Genomic DNA, 21,124 nt, shown 5'->3' with positions numbered 1-21,124 from the left:
TTTCCGACCACATAAAGTATATATATTCTTAATCAGCATCAATAGCCGAGTCCATCTAGCCATGTCCGTCTGTCCGTTTCTATGCGAACTAGTCTCAGTTTTAAAGATATCGCGGTGAAACTTTCCCGAACCGGATCGGACCACTATATCTCATGGCTCTCATAGGAATAGTATGGTTTTATTTTAAATGTCATGTAGGCGTGGTGATTTTGAACTTGAATTGGAAATCATAACAACCAAAACGTATTCAGTCCAGTTAAGTTTAAAGTGTTCATGTGTTCAGTTCAGTGCTCAGAGCTAAGTTCAAAGATAATAATAATAATAACAAAAAAAGTTTTCGGTTCAGCTTAACTCTAAAACAGATCAACGTGCTCGAATCAACAATAAAAATTTGTACAAATTATTTAGGGAGGATTTATATATAGAAAAAATAAAAATTCAATTTTTTTTTAATCCTTAAATTGGTAGAATAACTCTCTAAAAAGGAGTCATGAAAGTTTCACGAAGAAATTCTACCTATTTATACCAGGATGACGGCACCCACCTTCCTTGTGCAGTAGATATATTCCATTACTTTAAATGCTTTTTTCTCGAAACCACGTTTTCCCTAGCTGCGGATCGTGTATCTCAAAAAGTAATGTCTTGATCATCATGCTGCTTTTACAGAAATGTTTGCAATAAAATTGGCCTCTGTCTGAACCTACTTAATGTAGAAATTTGTACGTTTAAGTATTTTTTACTAGCCAAAAACAACAACAAAATTATGAAAAAAATAGATTGCCACAACCATAGCTTTTGAGATATTCCATGTAAGTTAGGTTCAGGCAGTTTCTACATTATTTCTTAACAAAATTAACTTAGTTTCATAAAAATCGGATCTACACAGCGACCTGTGGACGATCCGCAGCTGGCCTACTTTTTTTTAATATAGCCTGACAAAAAAATTCCCATGCCCGCCATTTTAAAAGATAAAAGAAAAATAAAAATTGGTTGAAATTATATAAGAACAATGTAATCAACACTTCCTTATTGGTTAAAAAAATCACGAAAAAGTTGAAAAAATTACAGTTCTTTATGTATCTCCCCCCTTAAAAATGCCGCGTATATCATCGACCTCCCAGGAACAACGCCGCAAAGCCGCAATAAATCGTAGTAGATTCCAATACGCTCGAAATACTTCGCAGATAAGAACTCGAAATGCCGAACGCATAGCCTCGACCCGCGCAATTAATTTTGAGGTAGCAGACGAGGCTCGGTCCCGAAATACCGTGGCACGTTCGCAGAGGATTCGAGCTCGCAAACGATTAAGAGATACCGAAGCTCACGCCCTCGCTAGACAAAATTCTGAGGAGCGACGACGAGAGCAGTTGCGAAATACTGCTGATCGCTCAACTTAGAGGTCGGTCGAGGAAAATCGTGGACCCGAGCGCGTACGTGATGCTGCAGCACACGTCATCGCTAGGTCTGATTCCGAGTAGCGACAGCGTCAGCAAGTCCAAAATACCGCTAATCGCGCTTCCTGGAGATCGATCTGCAAGGGTATTTAAACTTTGGCTTGCCGAAGTTAGCTTCCTTTCTTGTTTTTAATATTTCCGAATTTCGAATTAAATTTAACAAAAATCGGATTATGTAGCTGCCATAGGGAAAGATAGAAAAAATTGGAATAACGACATATCTTCGCCGTCATATCTCCGCCCAGTGCATTTCGTCGGCGGAGATATGTCGCAATTTATTTTGCGGAGATATGACGTTTTAAAACAACATACATATCTCCCCCGTTAATCAACGCAGAGTTATGTCGTCTAAAAACGACATATTATACATATGTACATACATATATGGGCAATTCTCTGGGGATGTCAACCAAGCCAAAAAGCGTGAAACTTGAAAAAAACATATTTATAAATGATTTTGCACTGATATTTTATTTTAGTTAGATGGATCCTCAACTAAGCTAAGTAATTTGAGTATCCTTGGATAATTTTCCAGGACAATAACTTTTATAATATAAAACTAGAGCCCTGCACAAGTAACCTGACTTGTTTGTCAAACCTTTAATCCAACCGACCTACTTGAGTCAATTTTTACCCAAACCCAAACGACCCAAGTCAAATGGGTCTCAAGTAGATCAGTTCAGGTTTAAGGTTACCCAAAGAACAAAATTGATTTTTAAATAAGACGATGATTACAATTTTCACTGCTCATCGACCCGTCGCGAATTCTTGAGGTCAAGATGGTTATTTGGGAATAATATTTAAAATTAAAGGATACGATAAATCGACATTTGTTTCCACTTCTTCCGCCCATGCGATTTCTTGATGTCTTCAAATATTACAGATGTATGATCCACAAAAACATACTCTCTTGTTCTAAAAAATTTACGGTTTTTGATAAATCGATAGGGAATATATCACTAGGTTTCTTTATTTAAGTTATGTATGACCCACACAAATAAGTCCTCTTGTTCCTAAGAATTCGCGGTCTTTGAAAAATCGATATAGAATATATCATTAGGTTTCTTAGTTAAGTTATGTATGATCCACACAAATATATCCTCTTAATCCTAAGAATTCGCGAATTCTTAAGAACAGAAGGATCTTCAGATTGGTTGGACCGTGTTCTTCTTAGCTAAGGTACTATTGCTTATACTTGGCCCTATAATTACACTAGTTTACAAAATAAAATCGACCTCACCCTAATCGAAGGCAACCTTAATTTTCCGGTAAAGTACATCTCCCTGATTAAGAAATGGGCACTTATAATTTTTTGTATGGTGTCAATTTTTTTTTAGGTGTAAAAAACGTTTTTGGCCCTTTTTTATTTTTTATCTCGAGTTCTGGTAAACCGACTGAGGTCATCGATGACTCATTTTACAGTAATATACTGCTCTTTGACTTTCTTATACATACCATTGAGTTTCAGTCATTAGTTTAGAAGCCACACCTCGTCATAGTTAAAAAATTTGAAAAAAATGCAAAAGTTTTGGCATAAATGGCTTCGTTAAAAATACACGCAAAAAAACCGAAATTAGTTTTATAACTTATTCTGGTAGATGGTACTTTGACAAAAAAAACAAGCTAATGATCATTAGAATCCACCAGAAAATGAATTTTATATCGATTTTTTAAGTTGGGCAAAACGGATATTACAGCCCTGTTAGAGCCCTGTCAGAGACCTGTTGTCTCAGTTAACAGCTGTAAACGGCCAAAAAATCATGGTTGTCCCAAACTTAAAATATTCATATAAAATTCATTTTCTGGTGGATTCTAATGATCATTAGCTTGTTTTTTTTGTCAAAGTACCATCTACCAGAATAAGTTATAAAACTAATTTCGGTTTTTTTGCGTGTATTTTTAACGAAGCCATTTATGCCAAAACTTTTGCATTTTTTTCAAATTTTTTAACTTTGACGAGGTGTGGCTTCTAAACTAATGACTGAAACTCAATGCTGTGTATAAGAAAGTTAAAGAGCAGTATATTACCTGTAAAATGAGTCATCGATGACCTAAGTCGGTTTACCAGAACTCAAGATAAAAAATAAAAAAGGGCCAAAAACGTTTTTTACACTTAAAAAAAAATTGACACCATACAAAAAATTATAAGTGCCCATTTCTTAATCAGGGAGATGTACTTTACCGGAAAATTAAGGTTGCCTTCGATTAGGGTAAGGTCGATTTTATTTTGTAAACTAGTGTTATTGCTTCTTTAAAAACCGTATCCTTTAATTTTAAATATTTTACACAAATAACCATCTTGAGCTGTGAAAATTGTGATCAATTTTTTCTTTGGGTAACCTTAAACCTTAAATGATCTTTAAACCCATTTGACTTGGGTCGTTTGGGTATTTGGGTAAATGGGTAAAATTTTACCCAAACGACCCGAAAATTTTTGGGTTTGGGTACCCAAATAACCCATTTTGTATACCCATGCAGGGCTCTATTTTATATGGACAAATAAGTCATTCTTTGGTATTTTTGGTATTTTTTAAAGTGGCTCTTAAACGTTTTTTTTGACGTTAAGGTTACAGAAAAACCGCCTACGAAAATGACGGAAAAATCTGTCGCGTGCGACATGTAGCGTGTGACAGTCACTTCGATGCCAATAAAAAAAAAACCACTCAATATTTTGTAACCAAACCAAATACATTTTAAAGAAGAAAGAACAAGGAACATTATGAAATTAACTTCATTAAAATATTACTTTACTTTTCGTTACAATCGAAAATTAAGCAGGAAGTCAAAAAAGTCACTTCTATAGGTGTCGCGTGCGAAAGTGTTGGTTTTTATACCCGTTCCTCGTAGAGTAAAAGGGTATATTAGATTCGTGAAAAAGTATGTAACAGCTAGAAGGAAGCGTTTCCGACCCCATAAAGTACAGTGGCTCCATCACATAATCGGACACCTACTTTCATAAAATAAACATTCAAAAAAAATGAATAAAATGGGTTAAATTCGTCGTTTGTTTTGCTTTTACTTATACATAATGCTAATATCTTCAAAAAACATAAACAAAAATTACATATTTTCAACGAAAACACTTAGTTTTCCAACAAAAACAACAAAAAATCCGATTTTGAAGGTTCAACGAATAATCGGACACTCGCTGAACTCGGTGTTTTTTTATGGAACTTGCTGCAAATTTGGGGTTTTTGGCATTGAAATTACTTTGTAGTAGAGATTGAGAGAAGAAACCTTCACTACACTGCAAAAAAAAGTTGAAATGGCTCCAAGGAAAGCCATTTTCTGTGAAACTTCGTCAGTTGATTGGAAAACTCAATTTCGAACTGAAAACTGTATGGAAATTCACTGGATTGGTCGAAGAAGTCATGTCTATTGTCCAGGACATTATTATGAGGTTCCGGGATCCATTTTACTATGACAATAGAGGCGGGAAAGGCCAAATCAAGATGTTAATGACGGCATAATTCCAAAGTACCTTAAGATTTTAAAGGATAAAAAATATTTAAAAAATTATTTTTTAATGTTTCTTTCCTTGATCTGAAAGTGCATTAAACAAAATGATGTAACGTTTATAAAAATCGGTTCACAACTTACCTAAAAAATTGACCAAACTATAACCAAACGGATAACTGCTTGTTCAAAAATCACGATTTCCATACAAATTTCAATAAAAACGAAGCTTTCAGCTTAACAAGAATGTTCTCGAACCCATCTTTTAGGTAAGTTGTGAACCGATTTTTATAAACGATACATCATTTTGTCGGTTGTTTAATGCACTTTCAGATCAACAAAAGAAACATTAAAAAATAATTTTTTAATTAATTTTTCGTTGAAAATATGTAATTTTTGTTTGTTTTTGGAAGATATTAGCATTATGTAAAAGTAAAATAAAAAAAAACGACGAATTTAACCCATTTTATTCATTTTTTTTGACTGTTTATTTTATGAAAGTAGGTGTCCGATTATGCGATGGAGCCACTGTATATATATTCTTGATCAGGGGCACTAGCCGAGTCGATCTAGTCATGTCCGTCTGTCCATCTGTCCGTCTGTATGAACGCTGAGATCTCAGAAACTACAAAAGCTAGGAGGTTGAGATTTTCAACACATATTCTTTGGCTTCCTACGCAGCGCAAGTTTATTTTAGCCAAGCGCCACGCCCCCTCTAACGCCCACAATCGCCCACTAACGATTTTAAAATGGGTCCTGCGCCCACATTTTTAAAGATTTCCGAGAAGTATAAATGCAATTTTGTTGTGTACACCAAAAAAAAAATCCTGAGTGTCAATTTAATAACTGTGGGTTAAAATGACACTGCCCCTAGGATCAAATTTTTGGGGTCAATTTGCTCCCAAATGAGTGTCAAAAGTACACCGCGTTTTCAGAAAAATCGTATTTGATACTAAATAGTGTCATTTTGATAAAACTAGGTTCACATCGATCCCAATAATTATCATTTTTGATTTTCGAAGTTCGAAGTTCGGCGATGTTTTACTCGAGTATCGATTTCGTTTATACTTGTCAAGAGTTCGCTTGCGCGCAAAATGGTTCGATGGCCCAGTTGGTAAGGCGTCTGCCTCTGATGCGAGAGGTCCCCGGTTCGAAACCCAGATAAATCATAGTAGGTAAAAAGTTTTTAAAATGCATATATATCATTTTAAGAACAAAAATGTTAAGTTGTGTTAGATTACTGATAAAAAAAAAAAAAATAATGGTGTTGCGATCGGGATTCGAACCTCGTTCCCCCGAGCACAAAATAATATCAGAACCAAGCGCCTTGGCCCCTGAGCTATTCCCATATTAATTTTTGCCATGGCAGAATGGTTACAGGAGCTTTCAAGCAAATGTCAAATTTTATTTAATACTAAGAAAATGACACCGGCTAGTGGCTCTTTGACACCAAAAGGGGTCAAATTAATATATTCGAAAGTATTAAAGTGACACCAGAATAGGGTCAATTTAATGACGTTCGGATCAAAGATTTTTTTCCACTCAATAGTGTCACATTGACACCTAAATAGGGGCATATTGATGACTACTTTTTTTTGGGTGTATATTTATACCTATTGAAATGTAGAAATGGTTCAAATCGGACCATTCATTAAAAAGTTATACGCAATCAAAATGTATATATCTATCTCCCTCGCACTCCCTTTAGCTGAGCTACGATTATAGTCGGGACACCAACCCGAGTAAAGCGCTCGCTTTAGCTGAGTGACGGGTATTAAATAGTCGGGGCACCAACCCGACTATAGCGTTTTCTCTTGTTTTATATATCTTAAAAACGAAAAATGGCCCAAAGTCAGCCCTAGCACATATTTTAGTGCTAATTAAGACCTTTAATTTGAGCCTAGTGCCAAAAGAAAAGAAGTCCTGGAAGATGTTTTTTTTTACCTGCAAAGCGTACGAACGTCGCGATATGTCGCGATTTATTTTGCGACGTTTAAAAGCGCGTATCTCCCCCGTTAATCAACGCGGAGTTATGTCGTTTTGTAAGTTAATAGGAATGGTCTGCTAGGAGATATGTCGTTTTTAGACGACATAACTCCGCGTTGATCAACGGGGGAGATATGTCGTTTTTATACGTCTTATCTCCGACAAATAAATCACGACTTATCTCCGCTGACGAAATACACTAAAAGATAAGTCGTGATTTATTTGACGGAGATAAGACGTATAAAAACGAAAAAATGTGAAGTTAATAGGAATGATCTGCAAGGGTATACCCAGAAAAATTATGGATGCATAGCCTAAAACATTTTAAATGGAGTAAAAGTTCCTTTTTAGGTCATGAACTGCCTAAAAATGTAAATTTTTGGTATATTTGCCCTACTATTTAGGTCCCGTATAGTCTAATATTTTAGGTCATCGTGGGCCTTAAAATAAATGCATTTTACCTAAAAAAATTTGACAGAAGCATCTTCCGCACTCTGATACCGTTCTGGCGACGCTATAATTCCCAACCAGTTATAGCGCGGCTTGCATGGTAACCCACTTCGATCATTGACCAAGACAGCGATTTCACTGCTGATGATTGTGTGTTGGCATAATGACGACTTCTTGAAGACTAAGCCGACATTGACCTCGAGTTAGCTATAAACTTCTCTGTATTTACTTTATAATATGAAACATTTTTCAGTACATATTTTTAGGCCAAAGAAAGCCTAAAATTTTGGATAGGGGTTTTCTCATATTTTAGGCAGCCAATTACCTAAAATCTAGACGAAAAATTACCCCAATTTTAGGCCATTCAAGAACTTAGCTCCAGTTTTAGGCCAATTTTACCAAAATTCGTGGCCATTTTTTGAAATTTTATGTCATTTTTTTTCTGGGTGTACCCAGAGAAATGTGGGACTATTTTTTAGGTAACGTATGACCTAAAAAATTTAAATAGACTAAGGGTAAGGTAAATCTACAAAGATTTTTATAGGCCATCGTAAGCTTAAAATTGGTCCATAAGACCTAAAATTTGGGAATTATTTGAAATCTCACAATTTAATACAAATAATGGTTTTTAAAATTAATGAACAAATTATTCGTTTTTTAAGGTAACTATTTAAAAATATTATTAGACTTAGCTTAAAGCTAGTGATGGAAAAGTTTTGAATATATAAAATCAATACCAATGAACTATTCTAAAAATAGAATTCGCCTGTGCCCCTAGAGGCAGCCTTTGGTTTTGCCGCAGTGTTCTTAAATAGTTCCGTAGGCCAGAGGCTAGCCTATTGGACTCTCGCGCAGAATACCGGGGATAGATTGGACTATAGATAAATTGGGATAGATTGGAGAATGGACTAAAAAGGGGCCTAATTACCCAAAATTTTAGGAAACATGGCCAGAAAAACGCGCCAAGGCCATGTATTACCTAAAATGTTGTCCATGTGGACTATATTTTGTACGCAGTCTTGAATTTATTTCTGGTAACGGTTACCTAACAAAATATAACAAGGAAAGACTGCTTTGTTATACCCTTGCAGAGGGTATTATGATTTCAGTCAGAAGTTTGCAACACAGTGGAGGAGACGTTTCCGACCCCATAAAGTATATATATTCTTGATTAGGATCACTAGACGATTCGAAAACTAGTATCTTAGTTTTTGAGCTACACATAAAAAAATTTGCTTGGTAAAATTGACCAACAAAGATAGTTACGTAACTATTAAAATAGTTACGTGTATTTTGTTTTTGCTTTGGGTTTGTGTCTTTGCTAATTGGGTGTATTTTGTTGTTGTTAAATGACTATTTACTTAGTAGAATTGACAATTTTGCTGGTTGGGGCCTGTTTGACAATTATTACAGTTGATTTTACCAAGTTTTTTTTTTGTGTGTACCGGGATGAAACTTTCCCAAAAGTCTTCTTTCTATTTCAGGTAGTATATATGTCGGAACCGACCGGATCGGACAACTTTATCCTATAGCTCCCATAGAAAGGATCGGAAAAAAAACGTAAAAAAATTATAGTTCGTCGGAGTTTTTTGAAATATTACCTTCTACTCTTGGGAATATTATTTTTTATATATTTCTGAATTTCGAATTAAATATTTAAAAAATCGGATCATATAGCTGCCATAGGAACGGTCGAAAAATCAAATGGAAATTAATAGGAAAAAACAAGAGAGAATGCTATAGTCGGGTGCCCCGACAAATTGTAGCTTCTATACTAATGAATGGATCTCAATGCTGTGTATAAGAAAGTTAGAGGGCATTCTATTACCTGTGAAATGAGTCTTCGATGGCCGAAATCGGTTAATCACATGTCGAGTTAAAAATTAAAAAAGCGTCAAAAACGTTTTTTACACTTTAAAAAAAACTGTACCATACAAACAATTAAAAGTGCCCTTTTCTTACTTAGGGAGATGTTCCTTAACCGAAAATCATAGTTTCACGAAGTGCGTATTTCATCAATTTTTTTTTTGTAAACTGGTGTAATTAGGCGTCTTTTTAGTCCATTTTGTTTTCTGGGTGTAGATTATAGTAATTTAAGGGAGATTAAAAAATAAAATCAATACTCAAATGCGGAACAAAAGGAGCCTAATTGTTACGACGACTAAGGGCAGGCGGAAGGGCACCAGGTGTCGAACGACAGTTATCAGGTAGGATAACTGGTGAGCAGTCTACGCTTGCTCACCTGCCCGTAACAGAACCAACCCCCATCATGCGTCTCTAATGAGAGAACGGAGACGGAACGGGCAGTATTTTTGGTCGAATTTTGCAGCTGACGCATCAGGCGTTTATTTATGGACTGCACACAAAAAAAACTTAGGAAAATCAACTGTTATAATTGTCAAACCCATTGTCAAGCCACAGCCACACAAATTGTGTGTGTGTATATGTCTCACTAGACACTAGGCACTCCTTTACGCAGGTGCACACAAAAAAACGTGCTAAAATTAAACAATATAATTGTCAAAAAGTCCCCAACCACAAAAATTGTTAATTCTACCAATTAAATTATTATTTTCACAACAACAAACACGCACAATTAGCAAATCTAGCGTCTGTCTGTCCGCCTGAATGAATGCTAAGTTCTCGGAAACAAACAAAATTATAAAGTTGGGATAACCCACACATATTTTTGCGCTTCCTATGCTGCGAAAGTTTGTTTCAGCCGAGGTCCGCGACCTCTCTAACGTCCACAATCGTCATAAACGATTTTAAAAGGTGTCTAGCACCTACACCTGTCCGTATGAACGCAGAGATCTCGGAAACTACAAAAGCTAGAAGGTTGAGATTTTCCACACATATTCTTGGGCTTCCTACGCAGCGCAAGTTTATTTCAGCCGAGCGCCACGAAAAGTATAAATGTATATAATTTATATACATATATATATATATTTTGTTGTGTATATTTACACCTATCGAAATGTAGAAGACATTTTTCTAAGCGAACCATTCATTTAAAAGTAATACGCAATCAAACAATTTTATATATCCATCTCTCTTACACTCCCTTTAGCCGAGTGACGGGTATTAGATAGTCGGGACACAAACCCGACTATAGTGTTGTCTCTTATTTTTATATATTAACTAGCATTTGTTTAAGCCATTTTTAAAAAAACCTATATATAGCTAAATATACAACGTCTTCTGAATCTAAACTTTCTAAATTTTTCTCATTCGGCACGTGAGAATACAATATCACTGTGAAGCTGTACGGTTTTAAGAAAGCGTGCAGAGTGAAACAAATTAGAAAGTCTATTTATTTAAGGGATCTTAAAATAAATATTCGTCAAAAAAGTTGATATCAGAACTTTTCTGTGTTGAAGGTGCGATCGACACTGTAAAGAGGTATTTCGTTTGATAAATAATATAAAAGTTTTAACATTTTTGAATACAAAAATAAATTAAAAAGCCGATTACAAGGTTTTTAACTAAAAATTAAAAAAAAAATTTATAAAAATTAAAAGCAAAAATTTTCCAATTTCGTAGTTTTTAAATTTTGTGACAAAACATTAAAAATAATTCGACTAAATAAATCAACTATTTAAAATTTTCTCATTAGCCACGCCGCAATATAAAATTGGTTAGTAAATATTTTGCTGGTCATAAGGGGTTATCCATATAACGGGTGTTTTTTTAGAGGTATAAAACTTTAAGTTGCAATAAAACAACAATGGATTATTCGATTGACATGGACTTTTATTTTATTCGAAAGAAAATCTTGTGGCATTACATTTGATGTATGATTTCTGTCATATGACCGTCACGGCTGGCTCGGATGTAGTCCAATCTGGACGTCCAATTTTCGATAACTTTTCCCAACACTTGCGGCCGTATATCGGCAATAATACGGTCAAAATGGTCAAGCGTTTATGGCTTATCCGCATAGACCAATGACTTTACATAGCCCCACAGAAAGAAGTCTAGCGGTGTTAAATCACAAGATCTTGGAGGCCAATTTACAGGTCCAAAACGTGAAATTAGGCGGTCATCAAACGTGTCTTTCAATAAATTGAAATAAAATTGCACTATTTGCAAGCGTTGTTCAGACGTGAGTCTATTCATGATGAATTGCAAAACCAAACTGAGAATAAATCACTTGACAGCTGTTAAATCGGTCGCCATCTTGAACAGTTAAAGTTAAAGTTCTATACATCTAAAAAAAACACCCTTTATTACGTAATCACCTAGGGGGGAAGGGGGTCAACCAAATGATTACTCTAGTGCAAAAACAATTTTTGTTGTATGAAGATTTCATTACAAGGGGGAGTGGGTGGTCAAAAATCGCCGAAGTTGTAATACAACTAATAGCCTCTTCCCATAGAGTCCATCCGTTTGAAACGGTTGGGATTTTTGACGAATGTGAAACTCGTGTTCCCACAGAACTCCATCCACCATCTACCATCCAATAACAGCTGAGTGAAGAGCAGTTGCTCAGCGCAACATTAACGAAGGGGGATTTTAACTCGGAAAAACTGTCGTAAAATTGCGTTCTCCTAATTTTATTGGAGAATAATACAATAAATAGATTAAAAATATAGTTTATTAACATATCTGAACGTTTATAACATATCCTACAATGAGTATGCATACATATTGCTGACTGCGGGGGAGCCTAACCTCCCGTACCCCACACTTCGCTCTTACTACGCCTCTGCCTAGCCAATATTAATATGAAAAATTTGTAAACAAAACCAAATGTATGCTGTTTATGGTAAATTATAGCAACTTTGGAACTTTATAGGAGTACAAAGTACACTTTTAATTAACATTAGTTATATTTACGAAGTGCAGAACATATTTTGACGCTTTGCTGCAAACATTTATGTTTTCAAACGCACGACAGCTTACATTTTGGCCCACACATTACAACCTGCTTGCGAACGCTTTTCCGCTCATAACAAACTACAAAAAATTTAAAAAAACCCAAAAAACAATGAGCTGAAGCATTATTTAATTTTTTCCCGCCATCGATTTGATTTGTTCTCGCAGTCATCGTTCCAATTTTCACAGTCAAGAGGAAGAATTCAGAGTTGCACCGAGAAAACATCGCCTAACTATCGCATAAAAGAGCCCGTCAAAGTCCGTTAAAATTGGATGGCGGACTAACTGGGAAATTTTCGGAACGGCAAAACCTTACGGACCATCCGTTCAACGGATGGTAGATGGTGGATGGAGCTCTGTGGGAAGACCCTATAAGACAGTTTTTGAAATGTGCATTTGTTTTTGTATATTAATGGTGTTTTTTTACAGTTACATTGTGGTAGATAATATTACACTTACCAACTTGGGCACTGGAGTGACCAAAAAGAGCCAAAAATACCAGCAGGACCAGCGATGTGGAAATGGGAGCGGTCAATATCACTCGCTTTGACATGGGAATGCCTTTTCCTGTACGTTTCGGCGCCATGTTTGTCAGCTTGCCGCACTCAATGTGGCCAAAGTTGTATTAAAGATTATTTTTAACGTTGGTGAATGCTTCCTTGATTCTGCACATTTAAAGTATAGATGAAGTTTACAGAGTGACGATTCGGGTCACCAATATAATTTATAAATTATACTCAAGTTCCTTGTCAGTCATACATTTCAAAATGAGCTGCGAAGGATTTTTTATTATTTATTTATTCCATATCGAGGTTATTTTTTTTGTGTATTTATTTACTGTAGACTTATTTGTTTCTCTTGTATAGTATTTAAGCCATAAACATTTTTCGTTGTTCTAGAAAAAATCGAAGATTAAAACATTTATATAGAAAGAAAGAGTAGAAGCTTTAGTGGAATGATTTGTTTTTGAGACTCACAGAAAATTTTTTTATGCTTGATAAAGTAATGTAAACTAGAGGGCGGCAACACTTCTACTATTTTGAACGCATCTGTATGCTTTTATGTTTATACCCGTTACTCGTAGAGTAAAAGGGTATACTAGATTCGTGCAAAAGTATGTAACAGGCAGAAGGAAGCGTTTCCGACCCTATAAACTATATATATTCTTGATCAGGATCACTAGCCGAGTCGATCTAGCCATGTCCGTCTGTCCGTCTGTCCGTCTGTCTGTCTGTCCGTCTGTCCGTATGAACGCTGAGATCTCGGAAACTATAAAAGCTAGAAGATTGACACTTTGCATGCAGATTCTAGGAGTTCCTACGCAGCGCAAGTTTGTTTCAAAAGAGTGCCACGCCCCCTCTAACGCCCACAATCCCTTATATACGATTTTAAAAATTTCAATATTTCGGAAAAGTAAAAATGCAGTTTTATGGTGTTTATCAATACCTATCGAAATGTAGAAGAAATTTTTCAAATCGGTCCATTCGTTAAAAAGTTATGCGTGATCAACGTTTTCTATCTCTATCTCCATCTCCCTCGCACTCCCTTTACCTGAGTAACGGGTATCTGATAGTCGGGGCACCCGACTATAACGTTCTCTCTTGTTTTTGACTATGTTTTCTAAAATTTGTTTCTCCTTTAATAAAAATCCTAAAATTATTCTAAGTATGGGGTTTGAAAGATAAAGGGTGTATCCTTTAAAAAACTTTAACATCGAATCAAACAATGCATCCGTTTGTCCCTGAGAGCTCTGGAAAGTTGTCCAATTTCAGCATTCTTCGAACTTTGAGGTCCTTTTGCTAAGAATCCTTGCGTCGGAGAACTTTTTAGAAAACGCAGTTCAACTTGGGAATTCGTAACGAATCCAAAAATATAGCATCCATCGAGGTAAATTTAAAAAGCACTAAAAATGCTGCACAGTGTAATTACTAATAACACTACTAGTAAATAGATAGATCTTAAAAAAATATTAATTATATCACATATATTTTAGAAATTAATCTTTGTAATATTCATGAATTATTTTGTAGCTTTAAACTTTAAAGTTTAAAGCTTAATTAACTAAAATAATAAAATAAAAGAAATATATTTCGAGACAAAAAAAAAACAATATTAGAAAACGTCTGCACTTTGCGGGGATCGAACACGCATCAACATCGCTGATCAACGCTTTAGCCAGCACGACCATAGACCGAGTTGGATGTTATGGGCAGCTTTTTTGCATTTTTTCACAATTTTTCAGCCTCGACGAAGTGTACCTCCTAAACTAATGACTGGAACTCAATGCAGTGTATAGGCAAGTTAAAGAACAAAAACGTTTTATACACTTAAAAAAAAATTGACACCATACAAAAAATTTTAAGTGCCCATTTCTTAATCAGGGAGATGTACTTAACCGGAAAATTAAGCCCACTTAGACTTATGCATTGTGTATTCAATAAACGAAACCTAAAAATAGAACAAGCTCATTCCCCTTTTCCCCTTGCCGACAACAGTGCGAACAGAAAGTCAGAGTTATGCGCCCTCTGTATAATGTATACTCTTTGCTCAGAGTTAAGCGTTTTCGGTTCGATAGAATAACAGCTTCGCATATGCAAATTTTCAAATCGGACCATTCGTTAAAAAATTATGCCCGATCAAAATTTTATATCTCCCTCTCCCTCGTACTCCCTTTAGCTGAGTAAGGGGTACCTTGTTTTCTTCCTATCAATTTCCATTTAATTTTACGACAGGATCCCTTTCAAATTAAAGGCAGACACCTTTCCCATTGGGCCACCGCACCATGATTCGTTTATTAGATCAAGTTTGCTGTTTTCAAATATGCCTTGAGGGAAATAACACTAAGAATTTGTCACAAGCGAAGACTGTAGAATTCTATTGAGCCAAGTCTACCTAGCCAATAGCCTTTACGCTTAAATAAAGCATATTTCGACATGATTTTGCCGCAATATTAGTTTCTAATTACTTGGATCCTCAGCTAAACTAAAAAAATTTGAGTATAGTTTGATTATTTTTATGACAAATCCTATCAATATACGCAAAAGTTAGTTTTTGGCTATTTTTATACCCTGCAGAGAGTATTATAATTTCAGTCAGAAGTTTGTAAAGTATAAGCATAAAGTATATATATTCTTGAGTCCATCTAGCCATGTCCGACTGTCCGATTCTATGCGAGCTAGTCTCTCGGTTTTGAAGCTATCGCGACGAAACTTTCCCAAAAGTCTTCTTTTTATTGCAGATAGTACATATGTCGGAGCGAGGGTGATCGGACTACTATATCCTAAGGCTTCCATAGGAATAATCAAATTCATTGTAACTTTCTAGAGTCCTTGGAATCCCTAGAACTGCACCGATCGAGTTAGCATTAAAATATCGGTATTTATTTTATCTGCAAGGGTATATAAGCTTCGGCTGGCCCAAGCTAGCTTCCTTTCTTGTTTTTATTTTTTGGACCTGTCTTCTGTTGTTAATTTATCCTAAATGTGACATTTTTCTGAACTGAATGCCTCATTAACATGTTAAACTATAAAGCTAAAAGCAAACAGCCAGCAATTTAAGGCTACGGGTAAAGAAATCCAATTTGCAAAATTGTCCCGGGCAACATGTCCCGAGCGAATGTGTTTGAAACAGCATAAAAAAAAACAGCAAACAATTTTTGACTAAAACCAAAACCATTTAAAAACGACATAATTCGACAACATTCTAAAAAAAAATCGAAAAAAAATATTCCACCAGAATTCGCTAAAATCAACCAATTTTCTAAATGTAATTGAATATCTGGATTTTAGTACATAGGGGAGAGGTCTGTAGGTTGGTATACCTTTTGTTTTTAATCTGCCATTTCGACATTCACTTATTAAACTTTACGCATTTGGTACTGATCGAAAGGTGAGTCATTAGCTTAATAAAAAACAAAAAAAAATATTTTTTTTCCTTAGGGAAAACTGAAAAATTATTTTTTTTGAAAAGTCCCAAAAAACGACATTTTGAAAAAGAGGTCTGTAAGTTGAGACACTTTTTAAAGTCAATAATACTCACACAAAAAGTACTCCAAACTATAAGGAACTATTTATTTATGTTAATTTAATCAATTTTAGTTCGTCGTAAATTATTTTCCATCCATTTTTTAAGAACTTAGACCAAATAACAATTAAAATCAAATCCCCTAATATCGAAGAAATGTATTAGGCAGAAAGCGGCCTTTGTTGGCCTAAGGCCTTTTTGTATGAAAAACGGGTGTCTCAACTTACACAAAATGGGATGTTTCGGGAAAAAATTAATAACTTTTGTTCTGACTGTCACATTAAGCTGATTCTTTTTTTTTTTTAATTAGTTAACAAGTAATATACTAATGTTTTAAATATCTTACCAAGTTAATTTAAGGACGTTATTAATTTTAAATGGAATTTTGAAAAAGTAGACAAAAACTTTTTTGGTGAAAAATGGTACACGACTCTCACAGCTTTAATCTGTCTAGAGCCTGGCTTATAATGTTTTCCCCAAAAGTGTTGTCACTAAAAAGGACTACAAAAAAAAAATAAAAACAATTTTTTTAGTGGATAAGTTTTGAGAAAATTGAGTGTCCCAACTTACAGACCGTCTCAACCTACAGACCTCTCCCCTACATATGTATGTACATTAAGGTTCTGCGCTTTAAATCAGCTAATACTTTTCATATTTTCTTCTTCTACGCGTTTCCGTCAATCAATTGGCTGACCGTGTTAAATTGGAACTTCCCATAAGTCATTTTAAAATTATTGCGCTCAACTGGTTTATTTCCGTTTCTCGCCCACAAACATAAATGTTTTCATATATCTTAGGTACATATGTATGGTTGAATATATCGGCGAAAAATGACGTAAAAAAAATTCATTGCAAACTAATTCTAAAAGTGGATTCGGGCAATGATATAATTTCTTTAGCCCGACCTCTATTCAGCCGGCTCTGATGTAGTTATATACGTATGTTCGTGTATCGCCTCATACGCTCGATATACATATATATTTATATATGTACATTGTACATACGTATGTCCCCTAGATGTGTACACTAATAGGTATAAAAAGATTCTCTATTTTAAACATTTGCTCATTTCAAAAAGTAAGCACATGTTGTTCAATATTCTCAGACAACTTTTTTATAATTTACTATCACTGTTAGTTGACGATTTACTTGTTGCTGGTACATTGAAGAGTAGGATTTTTGGGCTCATTTCACTGCGATCAATTAAAAAACATTCAAATTTAATTTATAATTTTAATTAACGTGGGAATGGTTTCGACTGCCTTTATGAACTTTTTACGGCAAACTCAATATACGCATTTTTTAGCTTGGAGCTAATATTTTCTCTTATATTTTCTTTTGCACTTTTTTTCCTTCTCATTTTCTCACAAGTGGTTATTATGGCAATTTTACTGCAATCAAGACAGTGATTGCCTTTTCAGCTTTAATTCTCCTACACTCACGTTGTTTTCGGACTTTTCTTTTTAAGGCGACCGCTTAAGTTATGAATATTTCGTTGGGTTTCCGTTCACACGCGTTTCAATGGCTTCAGCCCGGTTAAGTACAGCAGGCTGACAGCAAGAGCTGTATCTCGACGTTCTCGGCGTTCGACGTTCAAACTGAAACTGAAAGAAACTTGAAGGCAGGCAGCAACGCCAAAGAGCCAAATGGCAACGAGAAACGACTGCGGCAGGAAAAACAACCCCTAACGTGGCGTCGGCGTTCGGCTTTTTGCAGCTGCTGGTGTTTCGGACAAGTGTTTGGGAGAAATACGTCAGCCACATGTCAGCCGGTTCTGGCCGACTTTTTAGCGGCTGTGACTGTAAATTCGACACGGGCTCCTCAGTTGCAATTTCTCAAACTGTATTCCGATTGTTAATTAGATTAACAAATGATTTGTTCATGAAGCAATCTTGTTTAGGGGTGAGCTTCTTCCTAATATTACTTAATTAAAGTTTATACCAGAACCGAGATCTTAAAGTTTGAGCTCAAATAAATAATTTCAAGATAAAACTCCACAGATAAAAATGTGTGGTTAAATAAACCAATCCTGTTTACAGCCAACGTTTTTGTGTCCTCAGGCCACTTGCTTGTACTGCTCATAGTGCATCAACATTCGCTCGGGACATTTGCACACCTTTAAAATGTTTCCCAAAAAAAAATTGGGGAAAAACGAATTTTAGTTTTAATAATGGGTTTTTTTTTACACTCTTCCCAAGCTCTATTTTTTGTAAAAATCTAGATTTTGTACCACTTTTAATTTTCAAAATATCGTTAAAAAATTGCATCCTTCGCTCGGGACAAAAAAATAAGTGGATTTTGGGAAAGATTCAACACCAGATTTTAGCGAGCTCTGATGGAATACTTTAATGCGATTTTTTTTAAAATGTTGTCCAATTCATGACGCTGTGAAATGGTTTTGGTTTTACTCAAAAATTATTTTGCAGTTTTAAACACATTCGCTCGAGACATGTCGCTGGATAAATGTTTTCTTAGCGTTTTGTAAAGTGTAATTCTGTACCTCTACCCTCAATGGCTGGCTGTTTTGCTTTTAACCTAATAGTTTAACATGTCAATGAAGGATTCAGTTCAGAAAAAGGCACATATTAGCGTTCCTATCGGATAAATTAACAACAGAAGACAGGTCCAAAAAATAACAAAAAAATAGAAAAAACTAACTTTTGCGTACATTGATGGGGTTTGTCATAAAAATAATCAAACTATACTTCAAATTTTTAGTTTAGCTCAGGATCAATCTATTTATCGGGGAAAAATCATGTGGAAATATGTTTTATTAAAGTTTGAAGGTTTTTGGCTTGGTGGACTTTTTGGTGGAAGTGCCCATATGTATATTGTGATAAAAAAAACTGTATACGAAAGAACATTCATCATGCAAGGACTGCAGAAAAGAAATAGTCATGGAAACTAAGCTATTTGTACAAAATACCAGAACTCACTAATTGTTTACCCCTAAAGATTATTTGTTTAGTTTTAGGAAAATGTGTCGACTTTAAGTCGGCTATATATAAAAAAATCAGTGGGAAAAAAAGTAAAAAAAAGGCAATTTTTTTCTTCTAGATAAACATCTTAAGATTAGGGACGAGGTCTGTAGGTTGGTACACCTTTTGTTTTTGATCTGCCATTTCGATATTCACTTATGAAACTTCACGCATTAGGTACTGATCGAAAGGTTAGTCTATTAGCTTTAAAAAAAAAACAACAAAAAATATTTTTTTCCTTAGTGAGAATTAAAAAAAAATTTTTTTTTTGTAAATACCAGAAAACGACATTAAAAAAAAAGGTTTGTAAGTTGGGACACTTTTAAAAGTCAATAAAACTACTTCCATTTATTTATGTTAATTTAATAAATTTTAGTTCGTTTTAACTTATTTCCCGTACATTTTTAATTAACTTAGATCAAATAGCCGTTAAAACTAAAAGGCTCTTTGAACGATCATATTTCCCCAAGTTTCAAAGAAAGTTTCCTGCAGGAAACGGAATCAGTTTTGGACCATTTATATACTAGTTGGGTCAAGAAGGTTAACTAGTTCAAGTTATGTCCATTTCCATGTAACGAAGTGGTCCCTTTTTCATATGCTTGTCGTCGGAAACAACTAGTCCATTTGCTACTAGTTTTGCACTAGTGACTGTTAACCAATTTACGGTTACAGCTGTAAAACTACACTGAAAAAAATATTTTCACGAAAAAACTAAAAATTAATATCTAAACCATCAAGTGATTGGATTTCACTAGTACTTGACGATGCCTAACTTGACGCTCTCCTAATTTAGTATCCAATCAATAGGCGCGGTCCTTAGAGAATTTCTGATAATTATTATGTAATCAAATACAGTAAATGATAATTAAATGGAATTAAAACAAACTTACTTTTTTTGAGGCAAGTCGCCCTCTCTAGGACTTGAACCCGGGACCTTTGCATTTGTAGACACACTAACTGATTGAGCCACACACGCATCACATTTTGTAATGCCCTAACAAGGTTTATGAATTTTAGTGTGACATAATACAAAAACAGTGATTTTTCACATATATATTGCCTCGGACAGATTAAACAAAGTTTAAAATAAAACTAAAGCATCACCTAGCAAACAAAAAACAAAAAAAAATTTACAGAGACTGGGGATTGAACCGAGGACCTCGAGTCTTTGATTTGCTTAGTGCTAAATTTCCCAAGACTTTTACACTCTAGGCTATATTTTTGGATCATATGTGTTTCATTTGCAACTAGTTAAATTCCAGTTGCCTTTGAACTAGACCATAACATGTATTTGTTCTACCAGTTAAATATTTTTAAGGTTTTTTTTTGTCAGAAAGGTACTAGTCCGAGACAAGTTTCTTTTTTACTAGTTTTTTATTAATCATTTTTTCGACTAGCACAAATTTTTTAGACCCTGTGTAGTCCAAATGCATTCAGACAAATTCCGGTTGCTTTATATTATTTATTTAACAAGTTGTTTTTCAGACTAGTTCGCATTTTTCCTGCAGGGAACTTACAGACTGTCTCAACCTACAGACCTCTCCCCTAATATTAAAAAGGTAGTTGTCCAATTACCTTTTCCAAAAGTGACTTCGTCTTATAAAGGCGTGGATTGCACTTGACTTCCAGAAAATAAGTTTTAAGTTACACTAGTCGGCATAATTATTTTGACAGATTTTAATGTTAACTGTAGTCACATTTTGAACTTTTAATATAAACTTTTTGCACCTATAGAAAGAGCACTTCACTTCCGTTTAAATTACACAAAAATGTTCTTAACCCATTAAGACATTAAGGAACTTACGTTAGGGCAATTATTGTTCATACACAGAGAAAAAAAAATACCAAAAATAATCATCCATCGGGTATTTTTTCATATCAATTTCGGTCCATCTGTTT

At 34.8% G+C, this 21,124-nt stretch overlaps 1 protein-coding gene across 24 annotated transcripts in view; it reads right to left on the bottom strand.

The window, feature by feature from the left end:
* Positions 1 to 17,892, bottom strand: part of nrm (neuromusculin) — a 156,423-nt gene extending 138,531 nt beyond the window's left edge. For 3 of the 24 annotated variants that reach the window (XR_011418598.1, XM_070215218.1, XM_070215219.1), the window contains exons 1-2: positions 17,690 to 17,884; positions 12,684 to 13,119 (exon numbers count right to left, since the gene is read on the bottom strand). Coding sequence is in view for 23 of the 24 variants with exons in the window: in XM_070215218.1 (XP_070071319.1) it covers positions 12,684 to 12,810 (127 nt within the window). In the remaining variant the exon portion in view is untranslated. Of the gene's footprint in view, positions 1 to 12,683; positions 13,120 to 17,396; positions 17,668 to 17,689 lie in introns of those variants that run through there. The other 21 variants (XM_070215204.1, XM_070215206.1, XM_070215210.1 and 18 more) reach the window with 16 other exon arrangements.
* Positions 17,893 to 21,124: the final 3,232 nt, after the last annotated feature.

The sequence above is a fragment of the Drosophila takahashii genome, chromosome 3L (assembly GCF_030179915.1).
Source record: "Drosophila takahashii strain IR98-3 E-12201 chromosome 3L, DtakHiC1v2, whole genome shotgun sequence".
In the NCBI taxonomy this organism is placed as follows: domain Eukaryota; kingdom Metazoa; phylum Arthropoda; class Insecta; order Diptera; family Drosophilidae; genus Drosophila; species Drosophila takahashii.
Note: the sequence above shows the minus strand (reverse complement) of the source record. Positions and strands in the feature narration are given on the sequence as shown.